Here is a 14,507-nt window from a genome sequence, read left to right as displayed (position 1 = left end):
TAGCATTCAAGACAAATGAAACAGAAAGCAAGTATTAAAGGTTAGCATATATCTATTTATTAATTTGTCCAATTATTTAAACTTCTGGAATAATAGTAAACTCATATTCACAAAATGAAAGATTTTTTTTTTCTGATCAATCAATAATCATATCATCAAGAAAATGAAAGCAATGATAATTACAATAATAGTAATATTTGAATAGAATAATTGTCTTCTTAACAATATTAACATTCACAACATTTCTCCATATGCTGAGGTTTCCCACACTGTTAAAACACTGCGCCTTCCCCTTTCGCCGGTACGTGTTTATGTGGTTCTATAGAAATATATACATTCCTACGCTCCTAAAGCCCGTAAGAAGGACAGGGTGTGTATGGCTTGTCCATGTCTATGGCTAAGTTTAAGGGTAGGAGTAGACCCGCTCTGGGCGTTTCGTTCTGAAGATAAGATACAAAATCTCATGACTCTAAAAAACAAATATAGAGCTACACGATGGGAGGAGGAGGAGGAAGAGGAGGAGGGGGAAAAAAGAAGTTTCAACAGCACAATCTTTCTCAGGAGGACTTTTATACACACAAAAAAAGGTGACTAGAGTATCGTAAAGTTCTGCTTCGTATGTCATTTATTCCTGGTTCTGATCCGAGCCGAGCCGTCTTTCTGACCAACCGAAGTTTCAGAACCAGAAAAGTTAGGCACGGGGCATGATTAGATCTTTTGTCTTTTTGTTTTTCTTTTTTTTTTTCTTGTTTTTTTTTCTGAAATAAATAATATCTGAAGTGCAGACATAATAAGTTAGCAATACTTTCAACCACCACGGAAAAGTAATGATAATCATAATAATAATAATAAGAAGAATCATAATAAATAAAAAGCAAGTGACTAAAAACCTACCAGCAAAACCAACTAATGGTGTATAGTATGTGTGTAATCATCTATCGAACATCAAGGAAGAATCAGAAAAAAAACGATAGGACTTGGTAAAATGAATAAATCTGTAGAAATCAACAGGTCTTGAATCCTCAGCTCTTATGTACATCAAAATCCTACTGAAGCTCACAAGCGAAAGAAATCAGCTACCGATCTCCAATCGTACGGCGAGGAAAACCGGACAGAAGCGTCTCGGGTTGATAAATGCGGTGCGCCTAATGGAAAGAAGAAGATAACAGTAGGACCGAATGAGGTATGATGCTACTACTTCCTTCTATGATCATTATGCGTGTGAATGAGTGTATATGTGTGTGTGTGTGTGTGTGTGTGTGTGTGTGTATGTGCGTGTCTCCAAGCTTTAGGAGAGTAGTATAGTAGTACATTACCACAATATAGTACATTGGTAATGGGTACATTTGTGCTTAAATAAAGTCTAATAGAATAAAGATGGGCTATAGGTCTAGAGTTATAAATACTAAAGCTAGACTTTATAAATACTAGATCATATAGATTTTTTTTTTGTTTTTTTTGTTTTTTTGTTGTAGTTGTCGTCGTTGTCGTCTCTACTGCAGTTTCCTCTCAAGGCGGGTCCCTGCCGTTAGCTGATGAAAGCATGGTCATCCTTGGTGTTCTCCTTCTGATCCCGTTCCTATTCCCCTGTATCTCTAGTTCACACGCACATGCATGCACACGCTCACAAAAGAAAAGACAAATCCATTCGCATCGATGCCCAGGAGCACCTGCACGCGGAATACGTCCCATCGTTCGTGTGCAGACGGACGCTGCACACGGTCTCGCTCACGAAAGCAGGTCGTTTCTGCTCGTAGACGCGCACACACACGGTGGCGCTGGCGTCATTTCCGTCCCATCGACTGAATGAGATGAAGGGATGCTGATCCTTAAAAGTCCTTAAAGCAGCAAAGTCCAAACAGAGACAATATTAATCAAACATTACACTCTTTCAAACTCCACAGCTTGGAAAAAAAAAAAGAAAGAAAAAGAAAGAAAGAAAGAAAGAAAGAAAAAAAACCCCGGAGTGTCCTGTGCGCTCCTGTTGATGAAGTGTTTTTTTTTTTCTTTGTTCTTTTTTAATCATTTCCCCTGTTTTGTATAGAGCTCTTTAGGCACAGAGAAGAGGCACCGCCTACTGCGCGGCACAGGAAGGACTTTCTGAGCAGTATGGCAATATCTGATTGGCTCAGAAAAGACCACACCTCCATAAAAAGGTTGAAAAGGCTCATTATAAGAAAAAAAAAAAATCACAAGAACAAAATTTAAGAGTCATTATTAGAGCTTGGAGGCTTGTGGGTTATGGAGTTGGTAATGCACCGTACCATAACCGGACATACACACACAGACCAACACGACCCCTCTACAGCCATCATGCTGAGAACAACAAACACTCCTGCTGAGAGAGGGAAAGACTTAAGAGAGAAAGTCTGAGGTGTACTACGGGCAGAAAAAAACAACAGGGAGAGAGAGAGAATCCATGAATCACGTCCCTCTGTTTGTAGCTTTAATTTGTACCAAAGATCCGAAAGTAATAATGGCCGAATAAATAATAGAATAAACAGCACCAAGTAGCTAATTTGTCAATCCACTACATAAAAAAAGAGGTGATTGTCATTATTTTGGCTCAGGGAGGAAAAGAGAGGGAGAGAAAGAAGTAGAGAGACATAAAGAATGTGCTCATGTGATTTCGTGTGCTTGTTTTTCGGGTTTGATGTGTCAGAGCTGTGGTTTTTTTTTTTTTTTTCTCTCTCAGGCTCTTCCTCTTTCTCTCCCCTCTCTCAACCAATCAAAAACAAGCGAGGTTCCTGGACTGGTGTGGGTCCAGTCACATATCCTTTCGCGCTGCTGCGGTCCACTCATGTTCCGGTGTGCCCACCATAGATCGGCTGAGGAAGAGAAAGACAAAGTGAGCGCAGGAGGGCAGTGCGTCCAATGACAGTCCACAAAGCCTTTGATTGACAGGTTAATTCGTCCAGGAATCTTGGGTAGCATTCATTTAGCAAAGTCTCTGTCATTGCATTCACACCGTGGTTATTTCTAATAATGAGTATATCATCCACATATGAAAAAACACATTCAGAAAAGCTACAAGCATTCACAAGAGCAAATGACATGGGAATGATATGAGTGATGGATGGCAGTCACATTAAGAATGCACAAACACTTTGAACTGATAAAAGATCAATGAAATTACTCATATATTCAACAACGGTTGAATAACATAACCCTGGTATGGGTAAAGTATCACTCACTCCTTGTCTATACCACTTTATCCTGTATACAGGGTCATGGGGGCCTAGAACCTATCCCAGGAGACTTAGGGAACGAGGCAGGGGTACATCCTGGACAGGGTGCCAATCCATCGCAGGGCATAGACACACACTACGGGCAGGTTGGAAATGCCAATTAACCTGATCTGCATGTCTTTGTACTGTGGGAGGAAACCCACCAAGCACGGGGAGAACACGTAACCTCCATGCACGGAGACCCCAAAGAGGGAATCGAACCCGGACCCTGGAGGTACAAGGCGATAGTGCTAACCACTAAGCCACCGTGCCGCCTCTACTGGAACCACTAACAGCAAATCTCTTAACAGCAACACATAGATATTGAAATTAGTTCTCCAATTGATGGAAATGTAAACACATCTTTAATACTGTACTTTACTTCAAAGACCCTGTGAAATCAAAGCTTTAAGCATTTATACCTGCTTATGGGTTATTCTTCTTAAGATTTTAGAAATTTATATATACAGTATATATAAATCACATCTATATACCAAATGCTTAAGCCAAGAGCACATTAAATGCAGCTTAAGGGAAAGTTAGAGCTTTGACAGAACCTAATCCTCACATATAAGTTATTATACAGCGTCAATCTAAAGAGAGTCTTTAATGAATAGCATGACTCGATATATATATATATAAAGAAAAAAAAAAGTAACTCAGCTTAAAATTGCTAACAATTCTTTTTATTTTCAACTTAGTAGCAATTTTGGCTGATGGTTCCTTTCATGGACAGATAAAAGCGAGAAAAAAAAATGGACAGATGGCCGTTAAGCTGGCTACAGACTCTTCAGCCACAGACTCATGCTGAAATGCGAGGACTCGTAATATTTTTGCTAGCAACAATGCGCATGTATTTGCACAAGCACAAAGCTCTCTCTTTTAGTGTTCAAAGGCCACGCGACTAGCCAAGCCTCCCTCCCTGCGCGACCCAGCAGGCTGCGGCCCCAGCTGCTGTAGCGATGGCTGCGCCGGGGAAGCCGGTATTGCCACGTAGATCACCGTTCTGGCTGATGTGCAGGTGTGGGGGCAGGGGAGGGAGAGCTCCGTTCCAAGGGGAGCTTGTTGCGGAGGAGAGAGCCGAGACGGGGTTCATCGGAAGAACCCCCTCCCCTCCCGGAGCCATGCTTTGCTCAACCGAACCCAGAGAGGAATACGGATCATCCTAACAGAGAGGGGAACAGGAGGGCAAGAAGGGAAAGGAGATGAGAGGAGAAGAGAGGAGAGGGAAAGAGAAAGCAAGGGAAGGAAAAGAGTGGAAGATGGACCATATGGACTTTGAGTGGCATTAAGAATGTAAAACAAAGCAAAGAAGGGGAAAAAAGCAAGGAGCAGTTGGGTAAAATGAAAAAGAATTAAACAAGGAACAAAATCATTCTGAGAAAAACACATTATAGAAATATACAAAAAGGAGGCAAAGAGAGATCAGAGCCAGAGAAAAGAGATGCAGAAGGGGTCTAGTGAGTGCTGTGAGCCTATCCAGTACCCATGATCCAACCTGAAACCCTGCAGAGTCTACATCAAAACCCCAAACTTGTCTATTCAGTCTGCTCACAAGGAATCAGCATCAGCAGGAGACCTGGAGAAACTGACCCATCCACTCCCACTCTTGCCATTTCAGACAGGAAACTTATGGAGCTTCCATATACAGTGAAACCTTGGATTACGAATAATTTATCCCTGAAGTGGGCTTGTATTACAAAACACTCATAAACCAAATCAGATTTTCCCTTAAGAAATAATGAAAATTCAAATTATTCGTTCCACAGCCCAAATAAATAAATACATAAAAATAATTAATAATTAAAATTAAATAATTAATAGAGTAAAAATTAAACAAATTAACCTGCACTTTACCTTTAAAAAAAGTAAGAAAAAGTTTCCGTTTATGTGTGTGTGTGACATGGCAGGGTGTCAAATTACGCGTGCACGCACACATGACAGAGAGGGAGAAAATGGATTTTTAACCTCTCTAATGGGACTTTCTTTGTGTGCACACACACGTGTTATAATAAATTGTACACACGTGATAATAAACACAAAATGAAATATGTTTTACACACGCAGTGAGAGACTCGCACTAGGACCCAGTAGAGGAGACAATTACCACAGTTCCGCAGCGTAAGAGAGAGAAAAACCGTTGGCTCAGTTGCGATCGCGTGACGCTCGGCATCAAAACAAGAAGCGCATGCATGATATTCGGTACTCGTATACCAAGACTTGCTCGTTTTTCAAGTCAAAATTAATTAAAAATCTTTGCTCGTCTTGCGGAAAACTCGCAAACCGCATTACTCGCAATCCGGGGTTCCACTGTATTAACTACATGTACAATGCTATGACTTATTTTTAAGTTACATTATACTCCATTTCCTACGGTCTTCCTAAAGCAGCCTGATAAGAATCCAGCGTTTGTAGCCTGGTCGTAAGTTTGCGGCCAGGTTGATGGTCCAAAATTTTCCATCCAATCCCTTCTTCGTAGAGCCACCTTAGGAGTGCCTTCTGGACAACCCAACAACGACGTACAACGTTCATGGATCATTTAGATTTAGGAGACATTCCCAGAAGCCCATATTCCTACGATGGCTATCGGTATGTCTCAAGAACACATTAAGTTTTGAGTTTATATTGTTTACGAGTATCTTCGTACAGCATTCATACAAACGCACCACGGCGTTCATAGGGCATTTTTAAGAATATTTGTGACCGAGGTTTAAGGTGTTAGTCTACTAATCAGAAGGTCCCAGGTTCAAACCCCACAACCACCAAGTTACTATTGTTGGGCTTTTGAGCAAAGCCCTTAACCCTCAACTGCTTGAATGTATAATGAGATAAATGTATAATGTGTCGCTCTGGATAAGGGCATCTGCCAAATGCTGTAAATGTAAATACAAATCTGTGAGTCAGCTGAGGTAGGTAATGCAGGTCAGGATTGTGGTTGTTTTAAAGGCTGTTGGTGAATACTGTACTCAAGGCAGGAATATGCCCTGGATGGGATTCCAGCCCACCATGAGGTATAGACATTTTGCAGTAATGTGACTATTATGACATCAACTACAAGAGTTTACGATGGAAGTAAGAACTGATACTCAGTATAAGGGGCAGTGATGGCTCAGTGTGTTAAGGGTCTGCATTAGTGATCAAAGATTGGCGGTTTGAACCGCAGCTCAGCCAAATTGCCACTGTTGGGACCTTGAGCAAGGCCTTAACCCTATCTGCTCCAGGGGCACTGTGTCATGGCTGCCTCTGCACTCTGACCCCAGTTACACTGGAATATGTGAAGAAAGAACTTTACTGTGCAATAATGTACATGTGACAAATAAAAGAGTAACTACATGATATTAGACCACTATGTATTTTCATTGATAATTACATGAGCGGTATATTTTGGAGCCAATAAAACTTGCAGAGAGTAACATATTAAGCTTCTACAGTGCCACCGAGCTTAATCGAGTTCAAGGATAGTGTTAGATAGTGGTTTATAGTGTAGAAATATGCTTATGGTGTAAATTTAACTGTTCTTTTCCGGGAAATTCTTCCCCGGGTGTTGTGACAAAAAGTAGATGGCTTTGCATAAAAATCATTTGTTTCCCCCGTCACTTTTAGATTCAGCATTTTTATCATGGCACAACAAAGGCATCACAAATTTTTATAATTTGTATGAAGATGGAGTATTTAAAAGTTTTGCTAGTCTGTCCTCGGAGTATGATTTCTTTCGTTACCTGCAAGTTCGCAACTTTGTATCCAAACGATTTTATAATTTTCTTTCCATTACTCCCAAGCAGTCCTGGGAAAATCCGATCACATTTAATTTATATCGGCGAGGTGTGATATCAAGAATGTATAATTTTATTTTATCTTTTGGTGATTCCAGTCCCTTTTTGGTTTCAGTTCCATTAAGTTCTGCACATAAGATGTCGTCGCCTTCTTATCGTGTTGGCCAGACGTACAATACTTTTACACTGGAAGTCCATTAATTGTTTTAGGGTATGTTCAGGGTGGGTGGAGAGTTTTCCATTTTTCTTTTCATTTGATAATAATAATACATTTAATTAGTTGCTGTTGATATGTTATTTATGACAATTGTTCAATAAAAAAAAAAAAAAAAAAAGTAAACGGCTGCCAAAATCTGACTGGACTCCATAGGAATTCAATCAGAATGTGCTACCATAGAATCCAATCATTTGGCAACCATTCACTTTTTGGCACAACACCAGGGAAGTATTTTTCAGGGAAAGAACAGTTATATTTATACTAAATACACCATGACTATGAAAGAAACAAACTCAATTTAGCTCAGTGGGACTGCAGAAGCTTCATATAAGCAACTTTGGAATGAATTTGTGTAATGACCAAGACCTGTTGTACTATACTTATATGCAGTGGTCAAAGTTGTTTTAAATTCTCACCAGCACTACATAGTGAAATGTCAAGGAAAGTAAACCATGGAGGTAAAGGATAGGCCTGTAAATCAGAAATTTGTGGAAGCATTTGTTTTACACTGGCATCAGGCAAGTAACAACGGCAAGTTTCTTTTTGCTCTGCACCTATTGTAGGTAATCGAGGTCATTGACCTATAAGTGGGTGCAGAATATGCATGTGAGATCTTCATAAAGATTATTTTAAATTAATAATCATTCATTCAATTGAAGTTTTGGTTAAGTAGTAAATGCCAGCTTTTTTTTCCATATTTGAATAGGCTTTTTCTCAAACTGTCCACTTTTATATATTTTAAATGGTTGGACAGCTTCTGAGGTGTAGCTCATAGCCAAAAATAAATTCAGACAGGATTCATGCAAAAATAGAAGCTTGATCAGCAGGTTACTTTGAGGGAAGAACTGTGAGTGGTTCTTTGCTGGGTTAAGGTGATAATGTGTTTTTCTGGCCGAAGGCTCATGTAGTTTCTGTCTGATTTGCAGCAGCCCAGAGATTCTAGCATTGAGAACTTGTGTCTGATGGTTCTTGAGTCCTGGGTATGTAGTGGTCCTCTGGGGAAGGTAAATGTGGAGCATAACTTTCTCAGCCTAATTGCAAACACTCGTAGGTGTTTGTTGAGAATGTCATAGACTGAGTGTCAAGGATGACAATTGACATCTGTAGAGATGAGTCCTCCATGAGAATTGATCAAGTTGTGAGATTCTGTCTGTTTTAGCAACTGGCATCGCTGCATCATCCAGATGGACAAAACTGAATAGCTTTCATGCTGTATTACTCCTTTCACTCAGATGTGTGGAAAATGTTATTACACCAGGTGGAGGAAGCTTGTGCAGAGATCTCATGAGAATTAAACTTAGGTTTCTAAAATTAAGATGAGGCCTACAGTATTCAATTGAGCTGCTGAATCACAACTCAAACAGTCCAAAAGATCTAGCAATATGGTCCGTCAGCTTTCTGACATAATTTGAAGGCAACATGGCAAGTGTTGATGCTATATCCCATGTGAGCTTAAGAGGGGATGAATTGGCCTAATTTATTTTTATTATAGCTGTGTGTAAATGTATGCATAAGCCAACTAGACCTGAAAAAAGTAACTCTAGACTTTGCAAATGCAAATGTTCTTTATATTTACATGCATGAATTGATCACCAAGTATGTTCCCAGCATAGCCCATTTGCTTATATTGACAATAAAAACCTCAGGGTTGATTTAAAACTTTCAAAGTTAATATGAGTCCAACTGGACATACATTATATGCAAATAGCATTTGCTCGCCTGCCCTCATATGCAAATGAACTTGAGTGATATTTTATATCTTAATCCATAGGGTTTAATATGATGTTGGCCCAACCCTTTACAGCTATAACAGCTTTAACTCTTATGGAAAGGCTTTCTACAAGGTTTAGGAGTGTGTTTAAGGGAATCTTTGACCATTTTTTTCAAAAGCGCATTTGTGATGTCAGACACGGATGTTGGACGAGAAGGCCTGGCTCGCAGGCTCTGCTCTAATTCATGCCAAAGGTGTTTTATTGGATTGAGGTCAGGGCTTGGGTTTTGCAGGCCAGTCAAGTTCTTCCACACCAAACTCGCTCATCCATGTCTTTATGGACTTGCTTTGTGCACTGGTGCACTGTCATGTGAAACAGGAAGGACCTTAGGGGCAGAGCCCAACTTCTGAAAAAAAACAACCCCACACCACTTCCAACATGACCGCATTCGCACCAGTGCACAAAGCACATCTATAAAGACATGGATGAGCAAGTTTTGTGTGGAAAACCTTGACTGGTCTATACATCAAAATAGAACACCTGGGATCCATTTGGGATCCATCAGAGCAGAGACTGCGAGCCAGGCCTTCTCGTCCAACATCAGTGTCTGACCTCACAAATGCAATTATGGAAAAATGGTCAACAATATCCATAAACATAGCCCTAAACCCTGTGGAAAGCTTTTGAAGAGAGTTAAAGCACAACATCATATTAAACCCTAAGGATTGAGAATTAGATGTTATTCAAGTTCATACTGTATGCATGTGAGAAAATACTTTTGGCAATATAGTATATATAAACACTATAGGGTTAATGTAACACTGGAAATTTTGCTGAACACCCGTTAAAGTTCATAGAAAGCTGGAAGTAGTAGGAGTAATATTGCTATTGCACTTTTTTAGCTCCAAATCTTTGATATACAGTGTTGGGTGACGTTACTTTTTACATTAGTAGTAACTTATTACATTACAAAATTACTGTCATTAAAAAGCAATCAGTTACATTACAGCATTACTTCCTGATAAAAGTAACTAGTTAGAGAAATTAAAAACTCCTTTGTGATTTCAAATGCACGTTTTTTTTAATCAAGACCTTTATAATTATTCTACCATCATCACTCAGTGAAGTTTGGCCCTACTAATTAGCTACTAATACCCCTATCTCACCCACGCGGTTTCGTGCGGTGGCCATAAGCTTCGGTGCTATAATTATGTTTCCATTTTCCCGTGCAATGGTCCATGCGGAAGCTCGCGGACCTTTCGGAACTGCGCGCAACGTCGGGCGATCACTCGCAGCGGCTCACGGTGCCTAACACCACATCTCATCGCGAGTTAAAGCGCATAGGTGAGATAGGGGTATAACAGGAGAAATAACAGAGGGGGGCGGGTTATCGGGGGCGGGGCTTGTATGACGACTTTCACAATGACAGGTGTCTGGCTCACGGATTACAGAACTTGTCTGAATAATGGATTACATTTTTTAAAAATATAACTAAATAACTGAGTACAGTGGAACCTCGGATTACGAGTAACGCGGTTTACGATTGTTCCGAAATACAAGCAAAGATTTTCAATAAATGTTGACTTAAAAATCGAGCGTTGTCGTGGTTTACAAGCACAGAGTATCATGTAAAACACATGCGCTTCTTGTTTTGACACCAACCATTGCGTCATCACAACTGAGCCAAAGTTTTTTCTCTCTCTTGCGCTGCGGGTATTCATCCCCCCTGCTGGGTCTTAGTGCTCGTCTCTTACTGGTATAATCAACATCTGTGTGTGTGTGTCTGTGTGTGTGTGTTTCTTTCTTTTGCGCTGCAGAGTGTGTGTGTGTTATGTGTGTACGCGCGTAATTTGACACCGCGCCGGTTCACCCACAAATACACACACACACTCACACGCTCTCTTTCTCTCTCGCCTTTACTGTGGGTCAGTGTTTGAGTGTGTGTGTTATGTGTGTGTGTGTTTTTTTTTCTCTTGCGCTGCAGAGTGTATGTGTTATGCGTAATTTGACACCGCGCAGGTTCGCACACACATTCTCTCTCTCGTCGTTAGTGTGTGTCAGTGTTTGAGTGTGTGTGTTATGTGTGCGCGCGCATAATTTGACAAAATTATGGTGAAAAGCAGGTGAGAGAAAAACACACACACAGCGCCTGTGCGCATAAATAGAAACACTTATTTGTTTATTTTTACTTTTTTTAAGGTAACGTGCAGGTTAATTTGTTTTAATTTTACTTTCTATTTTTATGTATTTATTTTTTATGGGTGTGGAACGAATTATTTTAATTTCCATTATTTCTTATGGTAAAATGTGCTTTGATTTCTGAGTGTTTCAGAATACGAGCCCGCTTCCGGAACGTATTATGCTCGTAATCCGAGGTTCCACTGAACTTTAATGGCGGACCTACTTCGGTAATTTAGGCCATATGGATGATGAGATTGTCTTCTCTCCCCAGAAATCCATTCTTTTCTAAGGGATCAGATGGGCGGTTTTCCCCAAATCCGATTCAGACTAGAATGCCGTATTTCCCTCAATGCTGCACAAACCCCCCACAAAACATATATCAAAACAACGAGAATCAGCACTGTTGCTTTCCTGTTCAAGTCATTTGGTGGCCCCTAGGAACAAAGCGCATACAAAAACATGCAGCAAATACAAAAACACACACAAAGTCAAAGCACATGCAAAAGGAAAAAAACTGCAGATAAAAAAATCAAGCTCATTATCACTCCTCATTATACAAACCCTTACTGTCCCAAAGCACTTGTATCTCTCTTTCTCTCTCTATTTACAGGTATGTATTTGTTTTGGCTATTGTATGTGTTTGTGGATTTTCAACATTTGATTTTTTTGCACGTGCTTTGACTTTTTAGCGTGATTTTGTATTTGCAGCACATTTGATTAATGTTAATACTTTCACTTAAGTATGTGCTTTGCCCAAGGAGCCATTGTAGTTTTCACCTCTTTGCCCAGGAAAAGCAATGCAATTTTTCCAGGAATTGTCAGTAGTTATTATTATTATTATTATTATTATTAACACTCTGGCCCTATCCACATACAAATAATAATAATAAAAAAACACGTCTTTGCATAAAGGCTAAAACACTTCTTTGCATTTTGTCCTTCCTTTTTACATTAAAACATTATTTTGCATCACTGCAAGGGACTTCAACTGTTTTTGTTTTTCTTTTTTCTTTAGCTTAACTGAGTTGGTATCTATGAACCTCATGAAGCATATGTTATAGTGTTAAGGGATTTTACAACCAATTTGTATTCAAGTGCAACCTTAAGAATTAACCCAACCTCACTGTTAGTCCACACATTTGAATCATTGTGTTTTTGAGTTTGTCATTTTTGGGCATTTTGATGTTTTTAACAATGTGAATATAAAAGTTGACGTTTCCCCCCCAGGCTTTCCTTGGAAAAGACAAAATCCTATTACTCTTTCAAAAACTCTACAATGTTCAGCTATAGAGCTGCATCCATATGCACTGCAAGATTATACACAGAGTCTATCTCACAGTAAGCATCTACTCTGTTTCTACCATTCATCTTAAACATCACTTTGCTCCTGATATGGTATCTGCTCTAAACTGGCTTTACTGCTCAGCATGTATTTTTTTTAGTAATAGCCACAACAGGCTTTTAATACAAAAAGACATGACAAACACGATTCATTAAAATAGTTGTATTTATGCTTTCTCACAAATACACTGATCAGCCATAACATTAAAACATTAAAGTGGACTTTAATGATTGAAAACATTAAAGTCCCCCATGTGCCACAAAAACAGCTTTGACAAGTCAAGGGCTGGACTCCACAAGACCTCTGAAGGTGTGCTGTGGTATCCAGAACCACAGGCCCTTGATACAATTGAGATCTGTGAAATTTGGAGGTCAGGCCAACACTTTGAACTCCTTGTCATGTTCCTCAAACCATTCCTGAATATTTTTTTGCAGTGTAGCAGGGTGCATTATCCTGCTGAAAGAGGCCATTACTGTTAGGATACCATTGCCACAAAGCAGTGTACTTGGTTTGGAACATTGTTTAGGGAGTTGTGTCAAAGTAACAACCATATGAATGGCAGGACCCAACATACAAGCATTGTCCAGAGTATCTTACTGCCTCCAATAGCTTTCCTTCTTCCCATTCCAACACCCGACTATCTTACTCACTCACTCATCGTATTCGGAGTCGCAAGGGGCCTTAAGCCTATCCCAGGAGACTTAGGGCACGAGGCAGGGTACACCCTGGACAGGGTGCCAATGCATCAGAGAGCTCCAGATCTTTGGACTGTGGGAGGAACCCGGAGAACCAGAGGAAACCCACCAATAACAGGGAGAACCTGCAAACTCCGCAAACCTTATTCATCAGGCCAGGCAACTTCCTTCCCTTGCTCCATGATCCAGTTCTGATGTTCCTTTGCCCACTGTAGGCACCTGCCACAGCGTGAGCACTCTGACTCGTCTATGCCTATACAGCAATGTGTGTTTTGACACATTTCTATCATAACCAGCATTAGCCTTTTCAGCAATCTGAGCAACAATGTCTTTTCTTTTGAATCAGACCAGACAGCTAGCTTTCACTCCCCATGTGCACCAAAGGCCTTTTTCTTAGGTTACCGATTGCCTTTGGTATGTAGTAATCACTACATACTTGGAACACCTTACAAGACCTGCTGTTTGGGGTTCCTGAGTTGACTCAGTCGTCTAGCCATCACAATTTAGCCCTCGTAAATTCATCACTCATATTCTTACGCTCGCCCATTTTTCCTCCTTCCAACACATCAACTGCTGGAACTGACTGTTCACTTGCTGCCTAATGAATCCCATCTTGTTACAGGTGCCAAGAAAATCAATGATATTCACAGGTGTTATTTTTATGTAAAAATGTTTTAATGTTATTTACAGGTGACAAGATAATCAATGTTACTCACTTCACCTGTCAGTTGATTGAATGTTATGGCTGATTGGTGTACAGCAGTGCTTTATTTGATTAATGGAGCAAACCTTTAGGGTAACACACTCAAATTAACACAGTCACAGATAAATGACAATGTATGGTGATTTGATCAGATTCCACAGTGATAAATGGTACAGGAAGAAGGTTAGGTTGTAATGGAATGAGAATTAAACCTTGTCTGGGAACAATCCGAACAGAAACTGCATACATTTGCATGCACATCCATAATCTAAAATTGGTTTATAAGTATATTGGAGACCAAAACATAACCAAAGCAGGGAAATGCCACATGATTGGCTGATTGGCTTATTGCATTGAATGAGCAGGTGTACAGTTGAAAGCAATCTTTTCAATAGTCCAAGGCCAGGTTAAGCAAACCAAACACATATATTCACGTTATGTGCATGGAAACGTAGCCAAGTGTGTTTCATCCAGTACTGTACTGCATTCGGCTGCACGTGTGTATGTGTATATGAAAGAGACAGACCTCTCCTGTAAATATTCCGGATTTGAGGTCAGAAACGCCACTGCCTCTCAACTCATCCTCCACCGCCATCAGCCTGGAACACAACACACATCAACACAATCACAAAACTCCACAATCACACAACGATACGA

At 40.1% G+C, this 14,507-nt stretch overlaps 1 protein-coding gene across 5 annotated transcripts in view; it reads right to left on the bottom strand.

Annotated features, from left to right (window-relative positions):
* Positions 1-75: 75 nt before the first annotated feature.
* syngap1a (synaptic Ras GTPase activating protein 1a) overlaps positions 76-14,507 on the bottom strand; it is a 158,367-nt gene continuing 143,935 nt past the window's right edge. For 4 of the 5 annotated variants that reach the window (XM_053482427.1, XM_053482435.1, XM_053482452.1 and 1 more), the window contains 2 exons: positions 14,377-14,449; positions 76-2,828 (listed from right to left, as the gene is read on the bottom strand). In XM_053482427.1, the coding sequence (XP_053338402.1) occupies positions 2,799-2,828; positions 14,377-14,449 (103 nt within the window). In that variant the 3' untranslated portion in view covers positions 76-2,798. The remainder of the gene's footprint in view (positions 2,829-14,376; positions 14,450-14,507) is intronic. The other variant, XM_053482443.1, reaches the window with a different exon arrangement.

Source organism: Clarias gariepinus, chromosome 2 (genome assembly GCF_024256425.1).
Source record: "Clarias gariepinus isolate MV-2021 ecotype Netherlands chromosome 2, CGAR_prim_01v2, whole genome shotgun sequence".
NCBI lineage: Eukaryota > Metazoa > Chordata > Actinopteri > Siluriformes > Clariidae > Clarias > Clarias gariepinus.
This window is presented reverse-complemented; position numbering and strand designations above follow the sequence as displayed.